This window comes from Schistosoma haematobium, chromosome 4 (assembly GCF_000699445.3).
Source record: "Schistosoma haematobium chromosome 4, whole genome shotgun sequence".
In the NCBI taxonomy this organism is placed as follows: Eukaryota; Metazoa; Platyhelminthes; class Trematoda; order Strigeidida; family Schistosomatidae; genus Schistosoma; species Schistosoma haematobium.
Window position 1 is genome coordinate 44998150 of NC_067199.1, and position 23605 is coordinate 45021754.

Below are 23605 nucleotides of genomic sequence, written 5' to 3' on the forward strand. Positions count from 1 at the left end.
GCCGGTGGTTGAGCATACGTAACACGTGTCCCAGCCATCTCAACTGATGAAGTTCCACTATGTCATCAATTGACTTGACATCCTTACCTAGTACCCGTTCCCTAACACCTGCATCACTTACTCGATGGTCCCAGGATGTACGAGCAATGCTTCGAAGACACCTATGATCGAATACTAGTAACCTATGAATATCCTCTACTCTTACCGGTCATGTTTCACTGCCATAAAGTAGGACGGAACGAACTGCTGCGCAGTAAACACGTCCCTTGGTCGGTAGACGGATATCTTGTCTACGCGATAAATGACGCAAGTTGGCAAAGGCCAGTCAAGCCTTCTGTATGCGTGCTGAGGTTTCGTCACACATCAGACCACAGGGACTGATGAGACTTCCAAGATAATTGAAGCGATCGACACACTCGTTTACCTTACTCCTTATCATTAGTTCGGGTGTTGATGCAGCCAAATCCTAAAGCAAAATTGATTAATCAACTGCATATATACATATATTTCTTTTTTAATGTATGTTCATTCACTCATCGCTTCAGTTACGTGCTTGCTAGGCGTATAATTTCAACTGTATGTTAGAATATAGTGCCATTGTTACTTCATTTCACATTCTACAGATTATACTCTATTGGAGATTATAGTATTAAAGGTTGTCATTTCGGCCGATACACGACATATAGCAAGAATCACAAAGATATCCACAACAAGTCATCACGAATTCAGTGACTAAACGTAGACATTGATATCCATGTCACCTATCATCAAGCAATATCATACTTTAGCTTTCAAGACAATAGATGTAGAAACGTTCAAAATTATGTAATGGCAACTAAAGTATTCAGTACACGTGGTTTTGAACTAGAATGTGGTGGTTTTCTAGTGTTCTATATAGTAAATACCTGTAAATGCAAATACTTTCAGTGGCTGTGTGCGTATATGTCAAGGCCTCCTATCTATGACACCAATGAGAAGTTAGGTGAGACACATATTACATAACCAATCCAATATTCACTGCTTCTGAAACGAGTTAGTGTAATACAGATGGTTTGTTTGACCATACGTATATGTTGAGGTACAGTTTCAGTTCCTTGGTAGAGGTCAATGAGAGCAGCCAAACCGTTGAACTGCACTAGCCCCAGTGAAGTTAGGAAATATTTACAGACTATTATTTATCTATTTCAAGTAAATGCATCCTTCTCTAGGCAGCAGGGTTGCTGGAACCAGCAACCATTGGGCAACTTTTCAAAAGACTGGATAGTTGATGAACAAAAGTTGTAAAATTAAGATGTAGAGGGGCTCAGAAAAATACAGGTTTAGGGAAAGAAATTTAATAATTAAACAGGAAAACCGACAAGTGAGGATACAGCTATAAAACATATAAACGGAGATGGTAAACTACAAGACATGAAGGACAGTTCAATGATAATAATGATAATAGTAGGAACGACAGTAAGTGGCGATTTGGGAGCTACACACTATGACGAGCACCAAGTGTAAATCACCTTTCCTTGCTATTTGATATAATTAACTATGGTATTTGTGCGCTTATTAAGATTTCCAAATAAAATACGTCCATTTGTGCTCATCTAGTTCTATCTGCCTTAAATTGCACTTTTGTGGTGTTTGCACGAATTAATGATTCCTTGGTACTTAATGACTGCCTGATTTGGAATTCCAAATAGAATATGTTCGTTCGTGCTCATCTAGTACTTCTTGGTTGAGTTGCGTTATTTCTGGGATTCCTGATTCGTATAATAATTCAAATATTCTAGGTAACACAACTATCTCGTGACTTCTTAGTTAACACATAAATTCCAATGCTTCCAATTATCATATAACCCTATACCCAACTCTTCTCCCTTGTCAGGGCATGAGGTTGGCCATAACCTTCAAAGGGCTCCTGATACATTGGTCAATACTTTAATAAGTACTTCCAGCTTTCATATGTACTTTATTTAAGTGTACATATTCCTACTTTGCATTCTCAGCCTCCGATTTCAGCAATCGCAATCAATATGAATTCGTACACAACTACTATCTGTTATTTAAATTGAGGTATATTTGCAAACAGTCTGTACATAACTATAACAGGTGACAGTTTTACTTCAGTTATATATGTTGGTGTGTACGTAAGTTGCAAATACCTTCAAAATTGAGGTTTGTAAATATATTTTGTGAAAATAGGGCCGCTTGGAAGACGAATTTCTTTGCTTTGAATTGTGGAATTTTCAGCTTTGCTCAGCTTTCCGATCAGACGTTTCGTATATTTAACATGGGTGATCGTCCAGCACACCACTAATGATACAGTTGCTAACGGATTCCAAGTTGATGGACTAGTTACAGCCACAGCTACCTAAACAAGTGATATGGCTGAAATAACTATACACATTGGGCAGTACGTGTTCTGAAGACATATGGGTGTAGGTGTTGTCAACCGCTGATGAACAGAGATAAAGTCAGGGTCAATATAATGCATAAATCAATATTTATTTCCTGCCCTTGATGTTAATATATGTCGACTAACTTTTCTTGATCATTAAGTGCGATATAAAAAATTATAAATTTCGAAAAAATGGATGCCATAATAATGAATAAAAGACTATCCCATTTTTTAATGAAAGATAAGCATACAGGTGCTTCAAAAGATCTGCCATTGGTAAAAAAAGGTTGAATAGTAGGGGAAGATATATGATTATGACTAAAGCTAACAGCCTTTTTCCCGACCAGCTGCATAAGTTAGTTAGATAGTTATCCATAGCCGACGTAAAATCGGACATATGTGAAACATTTCAATTTTTAATACCACATAAGCACAGGGTAATAAAACTATTTCAAATAAGCCCAAGATTAATAGGAGTAACAGTATTATTAGCAGTAATAAGGAGGATCAGGTAAAAGTATCGGGAGATTTCAGGACTCAGGTTCTAAAGGAAAATCAAAAGTGAGTACATTTTTCGTTCCTCTAGGTAACCGTCGTGCTATTAATAGAAGAAACGGACAAGTAGTGAATAGGTCTTTATTTAGATCTTCGCTCACTCACAGTGGAGCGTGGGATTATTTGTTAAGGCAAACAAAGCCTCTCAACATTCAATATAAGATAATAGGAAATATAACGCCTATACAAAATGAGGAAATTAATGGACAATCGAACTATACTGTTTTGATATATGCTTAGCTGTTTGAGGTGAACTCTTAACCAAACAACATAAGCTGTTACACATGTACGCGATTCCGAACAAACGATTATGAGACATTTTACCCCCAGGTTTATTGCAACCAGTTACTATAATTGCGCCTACTTCATTCTCTTAATCTCCATTAACCTTGTAGGTTGGTGCTCAGTCTGACGTTCGGAGCCTTCATACGTTGATATCATGTTTTCGTTTAACCACTCTTAGATTTCAATCTTTTTCTACACGAGACATCAACCGAAGAGGCGTTCAGTGGCTTAGTATAACCAACACGTAGCCGAGCTACCTCATTTGGTGGATATCCACCATCTTATCAATTGACCTGCCAACTCTACTTTGTACCTGGCGTCCAAATTCACAATTGCTGACTCGATGTTCCCAACATGTATTCTCAATGGTTTCGCGACATCTATAATCGAATACAAGTAATTTAAAACAGTTCTCTATTTCGAAGTACTACATTTTAAAATGCATCGAATTGCTTTGGAATATATTCATTCTTCTAAGGTTGCTGCCGGTCCGAAACCGAGATAAGGAAGGAGGGTTGGACATGGAGTGGAGTCGGCAACCGCACCCCGTGGAACTCAACTTTGCCAGAAATACGCTAACCAGAATAAACAAATTAAACCACTTAAACTCTGTCTTGCAACTTGGAGGAATTATGACGCCTCATGGTGTTAGCCGAGACCTTTTGAAAGTCACGAGGCTCATGCCTCTGCTAACAACCAGGACAACAACTAAGATAGGTAAGCGGGATGTCCGGAAAATTTGAGAGACCTGGAGGATTAATCACATAGCTGCGGAAATGAGGAAATACAACTTGGCGGTCCCCGGAATAAGGGAAACCCAGTGGACTCAAGCTGTACAGAAAAGGTTAGGTATAGGAGAGATGCTGTTGTACTTTGATCATGAAGAAGAAAATACTTCGCACACTCATGGAGTTGCTCCGATGCTGTCCAAAGAAGCACATAACGCACTTAGAGGATGAGAATCTCGCGGATTTAGGATGATCAAAGCATCTTTCAAAACAAAGAAGGAGATAATCACGATGAATGTTATCCAATGTTTTGCAACCCCTAATGACAGCAACGACGACGACAAAGATCAGCTTTACGAGAGGCATCAAAGCTGACAACTAGAAATGCCCGAAAAACCCGGCAACGACAGCAGAATAAGCCGCAAGAGAAAAGAAATTGAGACAACTAGATGACAAAGCAAAGAAACTGTCAGAGAAAAATAGTAAACCAGAAAGACAGATCAAGGATAAGGAGAGCCAGTTAACCACTGAGATTCGAAAACAGAGGACCAGGTTGGCGGAACACTTCGAGGAACTCTCGAATAGGCCAGCTCTATTGAATCCATCAAACATCAAAGTAGCACCTGCAGACCATCTTATACCTGTCATTCCACCAACGATCGAAGAGACTAGAGTAGCCATTAGATAAATCAAAAGTGAGAAAGCAGCAAGACACGATAATATGCCAGCTGAAAGACTTAAGTCAGATACAGGAATAACTAAGATGCTTCACATTATATTCAGGAAGATTTGGGAGGAAGGACAAGTGCCGATGAACTGGAAAGAAGGACACCTCATCAAGATACCAAAGAAGGGAAATCTGAGCAAGTGTGAGAACTTAGCTATGAAGGCATCACACTTCTATCAGTACCAGGAAAAGTTTCTAAAAGAGGTTTTCTGATTCAGATGATAGATTCAGTGGACGCTCAACTTCAAGATCAACATGCTGGATTCCGTAAGGATCGGTCGTGCACAGACCAAATTGCGACACTAAAGATCATCGTTGAGCAATCACTTGAATGGGACTCGTCACCATAGATCAAACTCTTTAACTATGAAAAGACGTTTGACAGTGTGGATAGTAGGATCCTATGGAAAATTCTTCGGCACTATGGTGTACCTCAAAAAGACGTCAACACCATCTGCGATTCATATGACGGACTACACTACAAAGTGGTGCATGGAGCTCAGCTGACAAATGCATTCCAAGTGAGGACCGGAGGCAGATAAGGAAATTTACTCTCCCCGTTCCTCTTTTTTCCGGTGGTCTACTGTATTACGAAGACGTCGATATCTGAAGAGAATTACTGCATAAAATGGACGGCAACAGCATGCCGTAGGAGAGAATAATCCAGCTTCGAGCTGAAGAGGAAATTAAGAAAAGACATTAAAAGTGAATAGGCCATACATATCAGAAATCATCGCACTACACGACAAGGCAAGCAATAATTTGTAACCTTGAAGGGAAACGAAAACGAGGAAGACAAAAGGACACATTGTGTTGGGGACTGGTATCAGGCATGAAAGGAATAAATAGCAACTGGAAAGAACTGGGAAGGATTGTCCAGGATGGAGTTGGTGAAGGATGGTGAATGGTCTGTGCTCCTCCATGAGGGGTAATAAGCTTAAGTGAGTAAGTTCGCTAGTTAACAATACTTCAATACTTGTGAATTATTGCAGAGGTTTTGAGAAAATATAAACATATCAAGTACGATGAGATACATAAGATATGTTGATAGCAAACTTAGTCAGTTCTTTCAGTACTTGTACTCAAGTTGAGCAATGAGTTCCTACAGTCTCGAAACGATATTTTGCCCTTCAATGGAGATAAAGATATCCTAATGATACTTGCATTGTCGTTGATAGCAGTTCGATGACTCCTATGTCTTTTCATTGAGCAAGTACCTCACTCCATCAAAACCGAATTTACTCAATTTACCCCATGTAGCAGTACTAGCTAGACCACCAGTGAAAGCAAGGAAGCACTGAATGATTGTTTCGTTTATGTGTAGGAATACTCAGAATGATGTACCCACGATCCTATCGAACGTCGAACCGAGAAACTTCGAGCTAATTTGGAAACTTCCAGTTTCTAGACCAGTTTTTCAGTCGACGATTGTGTAAAGTTCACAATCAGCTTTTCATTAAAGTCACTATTAAGATTATAGCGACGGTCCTTTTGTGACTACAAAAAATGTAAGAAAATCCCCGTTGAGAGTTGTTTTATCTTGCAGCATTGGATATTGTAATGTTTGCAAGGTCATGTTAGTTTGACCGCTGCTCTCAAGGTTTGTTTTTATTATTCTCAAAACATTTTCCGTAATCAATGCATTTATTCAAGTTTGTTTGGCATATCATTCTTACAGTCAACCACATTTATAATTTTTCGTACTAGTGGTACGTAGATATGCGTATTCGGGGTTAGCTTACGCCAGTGTGACAAATATACTTTAACGTACGAATGTCATATGTAATCTGGACTTTTAGAGACGAGAACTTTTTGAAGCTTACAGTCTTAGTGCCTCAAACTATATGCATCTTCCGATTCGAAAACTCATAATCCGAGGCTTGTATTATTTCTGATTTTCGTTTATTTGTTTCCTTAATAAAGTCAAGTGCATCGTATACGCTTACTGAGTTGTTGACTCACTTCTTCTAGTGCTCCTCTTTTTCTCAGTATTCTTCACCCAAGCTACTCCACATGCTCCCCTAGTATACTAATTACCTTCTGTCTAGTCACGGACCATCACAGGTGGCGCATTTGTCATAGTGCAATAAGCCATTGTCTGTGGAGGTTGAAGCAGTGGAATTCAGTGACACGTAGCTGGCTGTATGGCGGTTACCCATTATTATTAACTTTTTGCTACACTACAGCATACTAAGTGTGCATGGTATGATGAAGTTGCTGGAATGATGTTCATGGTAAGAGTTTCACACTGGCTTCTTTAGCGATAATGAGTGTTCTGAGGTTGGCTATAGGCTATTATATTTTCTGGTAATACATCGTTTCCGATCAAAAAAGTAATATCTTGATTAAAGAGGCAAAATTTAATTTTACAGTCACTACAGTTTCTGCTTTGTCATGCCAAAATATGTCCTTGATGTCTAAAAGAACAGATGGATCACGGACTACAGATACTAACTTAGCAATTCCATTTCTTCAAAATATTTACGATATATCATGTTTAACATCATTTGGAAATTTGCAACAACATCTGTTGGTTTTATATTTGTCATTTCAAATTCTCATCATTAAAACAGCACATAAGCGATGAGCAATATCCCAGTCTAAGATAGTTAGAAGTTGATAGTTAGAACTTATAGATAGTGATTTCTCATCATAGTTTGTCTGAAACTAAATTTTGTCTGATGCTCAGTTATGCATACACATTTCAGCGGTGCAAATTATACGAGATTTTTCCCAGTACAGAAAAATACATTTGTGGTAACGAGTTTTGGTTTCTAAATATTTATATAATGGACATGGTGGATCTCGATAGTTTTTTATATAAATTTGTTATAGTGATTGTCAAGTTTTAGATTTCGTACTAATTTTGAAAAAAACTAGTTTTTATAGGATAATGATAATACTTGTAAACTGTATGATACTGTTTGGACGTCTGAAAAACCCAATGATCAACTGCAATGAACTTAAAAAACTGAAATTTGACTGTATTCTTGACGACTGTTCATAAAAGTTAAAAAATGGCCAAACTGATGAGTATTGTTTATTTTAGAAGTTTTTGTACATTAAATCAACTGTTAACATCTCATGTAATTGATCAACCTTATTTGTTGATATTGTATATATTTTTATGAATGTTAAATGCACTGAAGAAGTGATCTAGTGGTTAAATTACTCAAATTTTATCCAGTATTTCGAATCTTGAAAACTTCGCCTGACCAACTTCTGTCTATACTGATGGATAAAATTATTACTATGCTTTACACTCAAATAGTATATTTCAAACCATGTACTTATTAAATGACATACTATTATTGAGTTTTCAATTCTTATTGTTGTTTTGGTTGTGTTTCTTCCAGGGTTTTGTTTGCTTGATTATCTAACTGATTGCAACGTTAACTCATAGTTTTTTGTTTGTACACAATAAACAAAAACGGATTACAATGATTACATTCTTTTCTAATATCCCAATATTTAAAGATGAAAAAAATCTTGATATACAAACATTTCTACAATTATCCAAAATGATTTGTGATTTTTTCGGTAAGTACTCACGTTATACTTTGTGTTGTTGATTGTAAATCAATATTTTTGTCGATCAGGTTTATGGGATTCAAAATTTTCATTATTACGAAATGATGTGGAAGGGAATATTAAAGTAAGTTTCGAAAAATCATTAATTTCAATGCATACATTGTTTTTATTTCATGATAGATTAAAGTTTTTATTCATACGAAGCAACAATTCATATTGCTGTTGTGTCTGTAACATGGTTAACTGACGTTTGTTTGATACTAAAGACTCTAAATCTGAAGACGCGTAGTTAACTTACGAAGAATACTGATATGGATTTATTTGACTGGGAAATAAATCCAAATGATGCATTAATATATGACCTTTTATTTGATTTACTTACAGCCAGATCAGTAGTCAAATTTTATTAGTTTGAACTGAGTAACCTTTAACATCAATTATTCAATAATTAACTATGTGAACACATAGTTACTATATCGTACAACTAAGCATCTATAAGTAACTGACTAAGTTATACAATTACATCTTCTGACGATGTAATTATATGCCACAGACGGTTGGGAAAAATCAATTTCTTATATCGTTTGCACTAAAAACGATTTAAGTCACTGCTCGGTGTCTCACTTTACTCTCTTAACAATAGTCCCAACTTCTGGAATTCAACTGATAGCGTTGGGTGGCTTCACACCACTTAATACTACAAAGATCTATAGTTAGATTATTTACTTTTATTATTAATCTTAATTCCATTCAACAAATAAACTTATTTAAGTTAACACTGTATATCAGTCATTTCAACATTGACAAATTTATACTGTTTTACAAGCAGCCTTAAATTCACATTATGTATCTGCCTTAAACTTGGCCATTCTTTTGGATTATTGATTTAGATATATAGCTGTATAACCTGACTAAGAATTACTGAAAAGAATTTTCTTCATTCATGTATCTATGACTATACAACCTATTAGAATTAATATCAATCACAAACTGACACAATCAATTCATCCCATTTTATGTGTTGAAAAATACTACTGCTAATGTAGTTACACACAGAGTCATTTCGAAAATAAGTTGCATCAGCTGCTAGAAATATTGCACCGGACAAAGTATGCACTTCTTTTACATTCATATTCAATAGCGGTGTGACAATATAATATGATATCTCTGTTATTAATGCATATAAATATGATTTTGATTGAAGAAACGTTGAAATTTTGGATTAAGACGATTATGGAAATGCCAAGGCGATGTTTGAAGCATGACATTCAGATCAATTAGCATTCAGTAAAAAGCAATCGAAATAGATTCAATCAATCTACTAGCACAGAATAATTCAGTCAGTCACGTGATCAAAGGTCAGGTAAACTAAATAGTCAATATGAATCCAAAGACAAATAGAAAAAGCAACCAGTCAATAACGCGGCCATCAGAATGAATTAACTTGGTCCATATAGAATAGTAAAAGAGCTCGCTTCTGCATAGATGAATGTTAATGATGATTATGGCCGTAACAACAATGCAATTCTGAGCAAACAATATCAATAAAAGCACAAAGGCATCTTATGCTCATCGTGATACTTGAAGTTTATGGGCTGTATTATTACAAGGAAGAGGAGCTGCGGAAAAGATATAAATTAGAATACAAAATCTGTCCAACACTTCCTTGTTTGTGGAGAAAATAAATACAGTGTCTCGTGTTAAAAATTGATAAGTCTTACTACCGATAGGCCTAAATGGTTTTCCTAGCCGGTTACAGCCTTAATTCTGACACAGCAACTCGAACACAAGAGAAAAAGTACAAAATGCATAATCAAATACTGGTGACAAGGATTTACTTGGCTTTCGAAATAAATCAAAAGAATCTATGGACACAATAGTTTTTATATGAGTATTCCATAGTGATATTAACAGTCAGATTTGTCTGAATTGAACCGAGTCGTGTTTAACAATAAAGATCCTAAAACGTGCTGTGTGAACACACATTACCATATTATACAGTTAGACATCTATAATCCTCCTCAAGATGTAGACAAATGTTATAAACGATTCACACTCCAACTGATCAAGCTATCACTCGCTCTAGCAAAACGAAACAATAGAAAAAGGCTTTAAGTAATTTTTAAATTCATACATCAGAGCGAAATACATGAATGTGTAGATTATAACTAATGAATACTCTTGTAAGAATTCTTATTCTAGTAATACTTATTATGTTGCGTATTGTTGGAGTTTATCATATGTTGTCTGTTGAATACATAGGAAAACTTAGATCAGCAATATTTTAGTCTACAAATTTAGAGTATGTAAGTTTTGTTTCTTGTCAAAGTACTCCCTAAATGTGACAATACACCTGTCTCGTTTCTATTTACAATATCTAAAATGTTTTTGGATGTCTCCAGTAGTTAGACTATTCAGCTACCTTGTCATTTCACCACTTAGTACACAAGCAAAAATAAAACGCTAGAGACTTGTTAATATTATTATTGTTAGGGTAACTGAGTTAGCTTGATGACGAATTTACAAGCTGGAATCATGTAAGACGTTACAGCTGAATACGCAGAAACATAGCCACTTGTTTGTTCAATAGGTTGTAGTGTCAGTTATTATATTAAGCCCATATACCTTATTCTAGCTTTCGGACATCCAATTCTATTCATTCTACTTGAGCCATACTTTGACCTTGTTATTTATTCGCTTATCAATCTAGACTGTTTTTATATGAGCGTATATGTGTGTGCCCTTCTTATCCCATTAATCACATGTCTGTAGCTTATTTTTGTCTGACTATAAATATTGAGTAACGCTTGTCTAAAAGGGGAGTTGGCTTCTCAGCCATCTTCCCTGCGTGTCATTTTGCTTTGCTCTGTTTCATTCGCTTGATCTAAAAAATATATGTATTCACAAGTCAATTCTCGTTATTCGACTTATTTAATTCCGTTATTGACCAACGCGATTTAAGTCGACGATTATATACGAGAATAGGCGATAACAAACAACCTTACGATCTTGGAGTCAGATCAACGGGCCGCTAAAAGGTCATCCAACTATAAACAAATTACAAATCTTACTAATTAATAGCTTATTAAAGGTAAGTCATGAAAGTTAGATTGAATCAAGATGGTTAGCGTTTGGGTAAATACAATTGGTTAACTACTTATTTATGTTCGTAGCTAACAATCTTGGTAGCTCAGTTCCTATTTGTATTGGGTAGATTACGTGAAATAATCTTTGGGTTATACGTGCTTTTCGAACTGTTATGTAATTTTTATAGTTTAAATAACGGACTGATCTCAGTTACACTAATGAAACTTTGGAGTTAATAAAGGATCGTCTCATCCTAGAATGTGATTCCTACAAAGTGCGCATCCAGGGACTCTTATCCGGCAGCCAAACACAACACCTTCAGTCTCGTGTGTAAATCCTTAAACTGGATCACTAGCCGGCACCCAAAGGCTTTGATGTCCAGTTTCAATAAATTCAAGATATGTAATTGTCAGCCTTCAGTACTATAAACAAATCTAACACAATAGAGTTTAAGCGTTCGCGCGCGAGACCGATTTGTCCTGGGTTCGAGTCCCGCCTGGCGGGCTGCTGAGGAGTTCCGTACTAGGACGAAACGGCCGTTCAGTGCCTCCAGGTTTTACATGGTGATCTGTCTTCAATTGACTCATGAATTCAACTATTAAATCTAATATTGTTTACACTATCAAATACGAATATAATAGATCTTTTGTTATCCACGTGTCACAGTTAAATGCAAGTTGATAGGTTTATTTAACATACAATATTAAAAATCTTGACAAACTTAGTAGTGAACAGTTAATAAGAAAAGAGTAAACTGTAATAATTTTTAAAGTTTTTTTTTTTCAAATGTTTTCGTAATTGCCTTCAAATGCTCTGGTATGGCTGAGAGTGAGGAGAGTCCACTCTCCCTCTCCAAATGCTCTCACATAGCCACGCGTATACGAAGTTGAGAGGACGAAAAGCAAATGTCCGGCGCTTTAACCAGGTTTATGAATATGGTGAATCCACCTAGGGAGTCGAAAAACCCTGATTCCAAACCAAGGTGCACATAGGCTCCAGGATCCTGAGGGAACAAATTGCGTACGAACCAATTATTGGTTACCGGCTACCATGGGACTGCAAATCCTGATATTGCTCTACTACCTTGTGGATCAAACCTTTAGGTTAAAGGTTCCGGATGTGGCCTCTTAAGAAAACCACCTGCTTCGGTCTGGGCACCCGGGCAGTATCATAGCCCACACACAAACCAAGTATTTGTTAGTCTTGTTAATTGAACGCTATGTTCGGTTCCTAAGCTATTCTCGTAACTCCCAAGCTAGAACTACACAGCGACCTGAACACGAGAGAAAAGGCGCAAAATATGCGAGAAGCACTTTGCTCCAAAGGTTCATTTTAATGCAGAAAATATAGAGTTTTTATAACCTTTTAAATGTTATTGGGTTGTTCGAGGATTCTGGAATGCTACTAAACATAGTAGCAATATAGTGATCAAACAATCAGAAATTCTACATGTGACTTCTCACTTTCTTTATGTTTCTGGCTAAACTTCAAGTGAACGCTGATTGGATGGGATGCTTTTTAGTGTTTTCTGAAACTTTCTTTTCTTTGGCGAAGAGTTTTCTAGATCATCCCAACAGTTAGACAATTTCAAGTAACCAAAAATGTATAAGTTACAGACGTGATTACGATTAAGTATTTGTGGTGATATTTCATATCGTTCAGAATGTTATTCCCTTTTTCCACTGATCCCCTTTATTAAAATATACCCGATTGATAGTCACCCTTTATTAGCATGATCCCTATTCATTCCATTGTCCTCATTTTGTATTCTTCAACATTATGCAACCATCATTTTACAAGGTTCCAAACACATAATATTTTTGAGCATTGTACTGAGACCGTATCGTGGATTTTGTAAAGTTTTATATGAAGAAGTTATCAGGTCTCTAAAGTCAACAATATCAAGAGTTAGGTAATGAATGATAATCTAGCTGTAATATGCATTTACAGACTGTTTTGGGATTGTACTCTTTTGTACAATTTGATAGTTTACCCGACACATTACTATAATATCAAAATTTCATTTTCATCTAAGATACTGGGTGTACATTGTAGAAGAGTCCCAAAACAAGATGATGAATATTTATTAACTCTCTTCACAATTGATTGATCACTGGATGGTGATCAATGTCATGTGTGTCAAGTCCTTATTTAGTGCAGATCGAATGCTATCGACCATGTTACAATGTGGCCACCAGTCTAGGTGACTCGACATTGCGGGCACTATAAATTGTGATTAAATAGCTCAGTGGTAACGTCTCTCACTGTGAAGCTGGGTGACACAAGATCGAATCCACCAGGGAGCACCAGTTCTCTCAAGATTACAGGTACACCTTGCTGATGAGTGCTAAGTAGCACAAAACCCGGGTACAGGGTTTCCTGTCGACTACCTCCAAACACCATTGACTCTCTTCAGTAACCAATACTTTTATCTTTCAAACTACTATTCACATATCCCGTTTTCATGTTTATTTTTTCTCTATATATATTCTATTGTATAGAAGGTATCACGTGCATCTACCAATCTACATGTGAATACATTATATGACTTATTAGCTAATGAAATAAATCGTGATGATTCTTCCGGATCAATTGGTTTATTATGGTTAAAGCGTACATTTCAATTTCTTATTTGTTTCCTGCATTATTTTGCTCAATCTAAGAATAATGAATTAATACGTGATATGATTATAAGAGCTTATGATAAAACATTGACAAGATATCATAACAAATTAATGCGTCATGCATTTCGTGTGAGTATAATTTGTAGTTTGTTGTGTGTGTGTGTGTGTGTCTGTATGTATGTTTATTTCCAAAGCAATAACCTCATGGTGTTTGTACTGTAAATCGAAATCAAACCAGCTCAGTGGTCTAATGGTTAAGTGCCCGCGCGCGAGACTGATGGGTCTTAGATTCGAATCTCGCGGGGGGCGAGATCGCGGATGTGCACTGCTGAGGAGTCTCATACTAGGACGAAACGGCCGTCCAGTACTTCCAGGTTCTCCATGGTGGTCTAGCTTCAATTGACTCATGATTTCAACTATTAATCCTTAGATAACAAAAAAAACAACTGAAAACAATTAATCAGTTGTAAACATCTAAAATGAACAGTCAATCATAAAAAAATTAACGACGTATCAAGAGTCGACCTGAGGGTCTCTTCGTGGCCATACCGAGTAATGAAGATAATCTCACTAACTAGCTCGGAGGATCAACAGAGATCGGAGTAATCCACTAATCTACTGTATCTTGGATGACTTGATGGTTTAACCTCCAGGTACTAACATCGCAAAAGGCCGTTTTGTCCATGGGTTTCAGTTCAGTAATTTATGTGTATAGGTATGTACATAGATTACGCAACGGGCTTCCCTGAATGGTCAGAGAGAAAAATAAGAAGGGAGAGGTGAACATTAATCCTCTCTTAAAACCACCTACACTCGTGTGCATACAATGAAGCTCATAACTTCGTTCACTACAGAATCATTAATTGTAGGAGTGAGGTAAAGACTTCATGTTTGAAATCCACAAGTGTACTGATATCAATGAATAAATCACTAAAGACCAGAAGGTACTAGGTAAGATGTTCCGTTATAGCTCGAAATCCTTCCATAGTAGTTAATTACTATTCCTTATAATGTTGAATTCAGGATCTTAAGGTCATGGATGTGATTGATAGGTTTAGCCAGTCAAAACTTAATGACTTACAATTTTCAGCTCTCATCAATATATGATGTAATACAATTCAAATTCATCATAACTGGTTAGTTACTATCTCATTTCTAACATGACCGATTTGACTGATCACATTTTCTACACTAGAATTTCTATGAAGTCTAGTATTAAGTGCGTTAGCGTTTAGCGTTTTTTTAGCGAGTTATTTTTCTATGGCATAGGGTCTCTAACCCCCTGCCCAACCCTCCTCCTTTACTCGGGCTTGGGACCGGCAGTAACTCTAGAAGAGCTACAGGTGGAGTTAGTATTAAATACACAATTACTAATTACAGTATTTTCTTCATTTTTCCCTTTTCTTTTTGATATCAAATTAATTTTTCTAGTTTGTTTTACTCATTGTCCCTAAACGATCGGTATTTATTAGAAAATTAGGATTGGAACAGGATAATTGTGAATTGTTGGTAAGTTAATTCTTTATTTACTAAAGTGAACATACATTGTTATCATTTAGATTACATTGAAATCAATAATTCCATAAACTCAACTTCTGTATATCTAATTACTTAGTTACTTACTTACGACTGTTACTCTCAATGGAACATAGGCCGCCAACCAGTATTCTCCAACCCACTCTGTCCTGGGCGTTCTTTTCTAGTTCTATCCAATTGTTGTTCATTCTTCTCATGTCTGTCTCCAATTCTCGGCGTAATCTGTTCTTTGATCTTCCTCTTTTCCTTTGACCTTGAGGATTTCGAGTGAAAGCATGCCTTGTGATACAGTTTGGTGCTTTCCTCAATATATGTTCTATTTACTTCCAGCGCTTTCTTCTGATTCGTTCCTCCGTTGGGATTTGGTTTGTTCTCTCCCATAGTGTATCCCATAGTGTATAGAAAATTTTCTCGTTCACAAACTATCAATGAGGGTCTTAAAAAATTAAGGCAACCAAGAGTTACCTTGTATTATTCTGTCTTATATAAACTCCTGTGACCTACATAAAGGGTACTACCCCTAGCTCAGGGTCTGAAAAGTTGAAAGAATGAAAATTTCGCAAATGCGATAAAAATAATCTTGGTGGTCTAGTAATAGTATTCCTACACCAGACAATCGGTTTTAAGCGTTATTTAAGCCCTAACGCTTCAGGCTGGGCTATTTCTTTTACTACCCTACATATGTGTTGTATGCAGTATGAGCTATATGGCTATGTGGAAGGTCTCATATGAGGCTGGATGTTCGCCATTGGTATTGTGGATGGTTCGGCATTACCTTGGCAAGTTTTGCTGACTGTTCATGCATAAAATTAGTTTGCTGGCTAATCGATTCCATTCATATTGGTGGTTGCTTTCCAGTGTTCTTAAGGACCATTGTAATTAGGACATTGTAAGGCATGTCGATATTGCTAACATTAATGAGTTTGACTATCATGTAAGCGGAATAGGTCAACTTTGGCCTGTTCGTGCTGTGCATAATTGAATCACGCGATCATTGATCGGAATAACTATACATGTGACGTGAATGTGTACATGAATGGTGTGAATGGTCCATCAGGGTGCTTGGTACCTGTGTAGTTGCACCACACAATTGAGCTGTACTATTCAGATTGTAGCGTTAAAGCCTATACGGTATCTGGTTCTCCTGTGAATCAGGATTGAGCTGTACTGTTTGGGTTGTCACATGAAAGTCTGGATGGTGTCTGATTTTCCTGAAAACTAATGTAGAATTACCCTGGCCCACAAGAGTATCTTATAACTATAACCTATATAAAACTATGTTCACCATAAATAAGAAATCTTAATTTGTACAATAATGAATAACAGGTATACAATGAATAAACTAGATAGAATTGTTCAAGACAGAGTTCGATAAAGAATTCTGATAGGCGACCTACCCTCCTCTACATAGGGTAACAGGCGTAAGTAATTAAACATTATGTAAACGATACAAATATGGAAATAGTTAATAATTTAAAACATCAAATACATTACAGAAATCTCTTTACAAAGAATTCATTTCAACAGTTGAGATCATAAGTCAATTGAAGCTAGACCACCATGGAAAATCTGGAATCACTGAACGGCCGTTTCGTCCTACTGTGGGACTCTTCAGCAGTGCGCATCCACGACCCCGCCTCGCGGGAGTCGAACCCAGGACATATCAGAATTCCTTATTAATTCCATATGATGATGTAATAGAAACATCACAATACTAGATTGCATAGTATTAATAATAACAATATTAAAATAGTGTATGTATGTGGATTTATATAAATAAAATATAGATGCTTTTATCAATCTATGAAATAAAGCTTAAACTGTATGTATAAAAGAAGATTAGATAGATTAAGGTTATATGAGTTGGAAATCGATTTTTTCACTTAACTGTGTTATAATCCCATGTCCTTAAATACCACTGTAAACTTGTTGATTTGAATATGTTTTCTATGATCAATTACATAACTTATGTTATTGATAAGTAAAGATAGATAGTGGTTAGTAGTTAAATCCAATGATGCACGTTTCATCCTATTTGGGACTCGTCAGCTGGATGTACTATACATCTCATAGATATTCTTCACTTCAGGACTCCAACCGATTATCGTTTATTTCAAACGTTACCACGTTATCCACTTAGCTACTGAGTCCTGTTAACCACTTGGTTGTGCAATGGGATAAATTTGAAATTCACTTGGTATTGTTTACTGGAATCTTCCCATTGATTACCTCGATATAACCTTAAGTCACAAGCTTTTTAAGCAAAGATGGATAGTGCCTAGCAGTGTTCATAATAGTGATCAAATTATATCAATGAAGTAACAACATGTGACTACTAGGCCAAGTGACCTGACACCATAGTGTATTATGTCACATGTTAAGTTATTGGAGACGATTGAGGGGATGCTTTTGAAACTAGATTTCATGCTCGTTGGTGACACTTATCAAGAAGCATAACCTGACATTGGTTATCACTCATTATTCAATCGTAAAGATTTCAGTCCTACAAGAGGTCAGCAACAGCTCGTTGATAATAGATAGTACTGCGATATAAATTAACATGGTTTAGGTGTTTTACTCTCTGAGCTGGATGTTTTGGTCATGGAACTGTCATTGTTCTTCTGAACACCATTATCAGCATTAATTCTTCACCAAGCTTGATAGAAGATAGAAGAGTTGTTCTAACGAAAACATACTATCATTTCACTATATCATAAACTGTTAGTTTATAACTTACCATTAAGTATAGACATCATGGTTGAAGTATCTGTAAGTATATTGATCACAATTAATGTTTGGGAACTTCATTTAATATGGTTCGAAATCGGTCACTAAAACTTAGATACATTGATTCTACTTTATTATATTTATTACTATTATCATTCATGTCTTCTTTTTCCATTTCTCGTTTCCCATTTACTGTAACCAGATACACATTTGTTTCAGGTTAGACTTTGTTTATAACTGACTGAAAGGGTTTTGTGTATATTATAGTGATCTTAGTAGTTGAGATTATGAGCCAATTGAAGCTAGAGCACCATGCAAAAACCTAGAAACACTGGACGGTATTTCATCCTACTGTAGGACTCCTCGGCAGTGCGCACCCATGATTCCACCTTGCGAGACTCGAACGAAATTAAGCGACATATCTACTTTGGTGTGTGCTACTTATATTGACATAAGTAGTAGATGATGTTAGTCGTGAACAGAAGGTTTGACAGAAGAGAGACAAGAGGATCGAACAGTTAATGATGAAAACAAAATGTAATTTGTATGAGTCATTATGAGACAATCGATGGACATTTTGCGAACTTAGCATTTACTTTATGATTGTCCCCAACCGTGTTCTGTTCACTACACCACCATTGTCTTCGGTGAGTTACTATCTCACAACAGACCCAGTTGAACTACACTGTTCACTGCTTCTCACTAGAACTTCAGGAAATACCTCTTGAAGCCAGTCACTAGTGAGACTCATGATCTCAACTATTAAGATGACTGACTATTGTTGTACCTACGTACAGAACAGTTATATAAGTTTTAACAGATACTTCTACTTCTTCAACCAAATATGTTGATTTGAAAATACTCTAAATCTACTGTTTTAATTTTACACTCAGTAATAATCCATGTTGAAATTAATACTTAGCTTTAACCTCATCAGTTGATTTACCTAGCATCTTTAGACATCAGTTCAAATCCCATTTTTAGGTGATTCTGTTCTATGTATCTTTTTTCATTTGACCCTTTGTCAACTTCTGTGAAAGTTATTTAGTAAACAGTAGTTTTGAATTTCAAATGAATATTCATTCGTTTAAATTACTATATCTCATAGAACATTGAGAAGAAAAGACACTTAAAAAGTACTTTTGTGATAGAAACCTATACACAAGAAAAATCGTTCAGAAGTGGAAAGTAAGGTGGAAGTCAAGTTTTTAGTGATAAGTCTTGCTAATTGAACGCTAGATTCGATTCCTAAGCTATTCTAGTAATCTACCCCCCCCCCGCCTTTATGGCTAAATCTATACAGGTACTTGAACACGAGATAAAAGGAGTGAAATATGAAAGAAACGTTTTACTCCGAATGTTCGTTTATGTACGGAAAATCTAGGGTATTCATAGTATTTTAGATGGCCTTGAGTTTCTGAAAATCTCTGGAACGTTACTTAACATTGTAACAGTACAGATAATCATCCAATGAGAAACGCGAGATGTGACTCTCCACTTTCCATATGTTTCTGGCAAAACTTCTATTGAATTCTGATTGGATAAGATGTTCCCCAGAGATTTTAGATCCTCTTTCGGCGTTTCTTTGAGGAATTTTCTGGATGACTACAACATATAAGTCAAACTTTACAAGAAAATGAAATACAACGACATGATCGCAATCAATTTCAAGTTATATTGGTCAAGGTCTTAAACGGTAAACTAGAATCATCTCATATATATCATTCATGAAATCCTAATTTAGTGACATGGAAAACTGTGAAAGTCCATAACCATGTCTTCATTTAGCCAATTATGTCCTTCTTTCGGAATGGATGGTAGTTAATAATCCATAATATATGGTCCAAATGCTAAACAGTAGAGGTTTACGGCGTTATGAATTAGTTGATTATTTCACACGTGTTGGGGCGATTTCCGAGAACTACAACAGAGCCTACAGGGGCCCTAAATAAACTGAAGAGTTTCTATTTAATCAGAACATGATGGAGTTTTCTAAAATATCAACGTAGCATGCTACTATTAGACAGTAGCATAACATGTTGTTATAACAAATGCTAATATCTATAAATACCCATGATTTTCTGTACATTTCGGTTCTTACTTAGCAAGCACTTGTCCAGTTTCCTTCTGTCTTTTGCTTTACGACTATTGGGGTTCTATACGTTCCAGTGCCGTAATTGTATACTGTATTCTGCGTAGCGAACCTAGCAACATCTAACCCTCAGCTTTACTTAGGATATTTTTAATGATTGATTCTGTTTCTAATGGATTCAATCGAATTTTAGTAGAGTAACCGAATTGGATTTACACTGATGATATAAGAACCGATAATAATTATGATTGTTATCCCTCAGAGTCTTCTTATCTCACTGACCTATTCAATATTAGATGATCAAAGTCTGACCTGTGACTACAAAAAACCTGCATTTTTAAGCAATCAATCGAATACCTCATAATGACTGACCTAGCAACAGAACAGATTGTCAAATTAAGTTTTTTCAACCATATATTAGCATGAATCAAAATCTGAAGTAGAAACTCTTTTCACAATTGATTGATCACTGGGTGATTGATCAATGTTATATGTGTCAATTCCTTCTTAGTGCAGATCGAATGCTATCCTATTGGTTACTTCCAACCACCATGTAGAAACGATTTTGCCTAATTGACCTTCATAATGCAAAACGTTAGTTTTTACTTTAGAAACTTCCTATCATCTTTTAACTATGATCTTTAAACTCACTGAAATTGATTTTATTTATTTTATTTTAACACATAGATATTGGTACAAGGAGACACCAAATACATATGCGCCACACAAGTCTCATTTGATATGTGTGAGGGCTGTTATACCGCCCGGGTGCCCAAACCGAAGCAAGTGGTTTTCTTAAGGGGCCACAACCAGAACCTTCGGCCTGAAGGTCTGATCCACAAGGCAGTGGAGCATCGTAAGGAGAGACAGTCCCATGGTAGCCAGTGACCAACGATTGGTTCATATGCCATTTGTTCCTTCAGGATACTGTAGCACATGTGCACCATTGGCTTGGAATGAGGGTTTTCCAACTCCTCTAGGTGGATTCTCCATGTCCACCACCCTGGTTAAGGCGCCGGACATTCGCAATGAGTAGGAATTCCCTGGCAGAGGCTATGTACGCGTGGCCATGTGAGAGCATTTTTTGAGAGAGAGTGGACTCTTCCCACCCTCGGCCGTACCAGGGTATTTGGGGGCCACTGAAATTGAACACTTGTTCTTATCTTAAACTAGATAGCTACTATATTTATGCTTTTATTTTCATTTTCTTTTCATTTAAGGTACTTAGAGAAGCAGGACAATTTGCAGTGTCAATCGAAGCTCATGTTCAAACTTTAAATCAAATGTTAGTTTTATTCGGTTTGGAAGATCCACTGATTAGTTGAATTATTTATTTTTCTTCTTCTTCTTCTTCTTCTTCTTCAAAATAGTCTATCCATTTGAATCCATTCTCATTTTGCGCTCCTTATCATATCAACATCAATCCATTCAAAATAGAATGTTGGATATTACCAATCATGTAATTTATTCTCATAGATCATCCTCATCATCATCACCACCATCATCATCATCATCATCATTATCAACGACATATTCCAAAGGAAACCTTCTGTGTTACCGGTTTGTATTTTCAATTAAACTTGGGATCTTTCATTTTTTGTTTGTTTCCAACACCTCCTTTCTTTATTCAATACATTGAATAAATTTAAAAGTATTTTTATAACGGAATCTATTTTTAAGAACTATCCTCAGATATTACTTTATTGTTAATTCAGTGACAAGTGTGGAGGGAGGTGGGTGTGGTGGTGGTGGACAATCAAATTGTATTTCAATACAACATAACAGAGCATCATTGTAAACTCTGAGAACTATACAATCAATACTTCATTGGTAAAAAATGTTAATCAATCATCGCAGATATTGTCGTTTCTACGTTTCTATACCCATCACTCACTGGTGTCATTCTCTTCTCTTTGATCTTGTCAACATTCTATCTTCAGTCATTCCACTTTTGTTTGGTAATACATAGTACTTATATCTGTCAAAATCAGTAGTACACACTGCAATTTTATTTAGTAATGTGTGAAATTTTTATTGTTCAGTGTGTACTTTTGTGATAATTTTCTTTTAAGATGTAATAGTGGTATATATATGTGTGATATCAAAAGGGGTTTTGTGAATATTATAGTAGTTTTAATAGTTGAAATCATAAGTCAATTGAAGCAAAACACCACCATAGAAAACCTAGAAGCACTAGACGGCCATTTCGTCTTACTGTGGTCCTGAGTTTAAGTCTTGCGAGGCGGGATCATGGATGAGCACTACTGTGGAGTCCTACAATAGGACGAAATGGCTATTCAATGCTTTCAGGTTTTCCATGATGGTCTAGCTTCAAGTGACTCATGATCTCAACTATATGTTTTTGACTTTTTTTTCAAACTGTTCTACTTGATTATTTTTTGATAAACAAAAAGACAATGTGATATACACATACTTCCTTTACATTCCATTGTATAAAGTGTTACTTAAATATACATATAAATTTTAGAATGTTCTTAACACAATACAAAGACGTTTCTTCTGTAAGTTGGTGGTTCAAGGTAGTTGTCAGGATATTTTTGACGTATATTTCATTCTATTCAATACTTGTTACCAAGGTAATCCTGAGGGAACTATACTTTTTATATGATGTACCATAAAATTCGTTGACCACTGGGTGGTGATCAATGTCATGCGTTTCTAGTCCTTATTAGTGCAAATCGAATGCTATCGACCATGGTGCAATGTGGCCACCAGTCTAGGTGACTCGACACTGCGGGCACTATGTATTGAGATTAGATGGTGGTTGGAGGTAGTCGACAAGAAACCCTGGACCCGGGTTTCGTGCTACTTGGCACTCGTCAGCAAGGTTTACCTGTAATCTTGAAGGAAATGGTTCTCCCTGGCGGATTCGATCTCGTGTCACCCAGCTTCACAGTGAGAGACGTTACCACTGAGCTATCCGAGCTGCGACCGACCTCCTGTAGGACTGAGATGTAATCACAATTGATTTCTAAATTTTACTCAATAAATCGATAATCATTTTCTAAATTCTTATTAGCTTGTTCCCATATTATATTCATGCTATCTAATTCAATGTTACAGTAAGACTTTCAATTTACTTGCTTATTAGCGAGTTTTCCCAAAGCATTATAATCCTAGATGTGTATTGGTTCATGAATTAGAAGTATTTGAATTAATGTACAAAACTAGGAATTCCCGAAATAGCGCAATCTAAGTAGACAGAACTAGGTGAGCACCAACCAACGTATTGTATTTAGAATTCAAAAAAAGGCAGTCATCAAGTACAAAGGAATAGTTAGTTCATACAAACACCACATTCACCAC

General features: G+C 36.2%; 1 protein-coding gene across 1 annotated transcript; it reads left to right on the forward strand.

Annotated features, from left to right (window-relative positions):
- Window positions 1-6248: 6248 nt before the first annotated feature.
- On the forward strand, window positions 6249-22855 carry MS3_00008185 (uncharacterized protein). The gene is made up of 6 exons (XM_012937254.3): window positions 6249-6281; window positions 8038-8221; window positions 8281-8336; window positions 13801-14052; window positions 15355-15432; window positions 21499-22855. The coding sequence occupies exons 2-6, from the start codon at window positions 8122-8124 to the stop codon at window positions 21601-21603; spliced, it is 591 nt and encodes a 196-aa protein (XP_012792708.1). The 5' UTR covers window positions 6249-6281; window positions 8038-8121; the 3' UTR covers window positions 21604-22855.
- The last annotated feature ends 750 nt before the right edge of the window (window positions 22856-23605 follow it).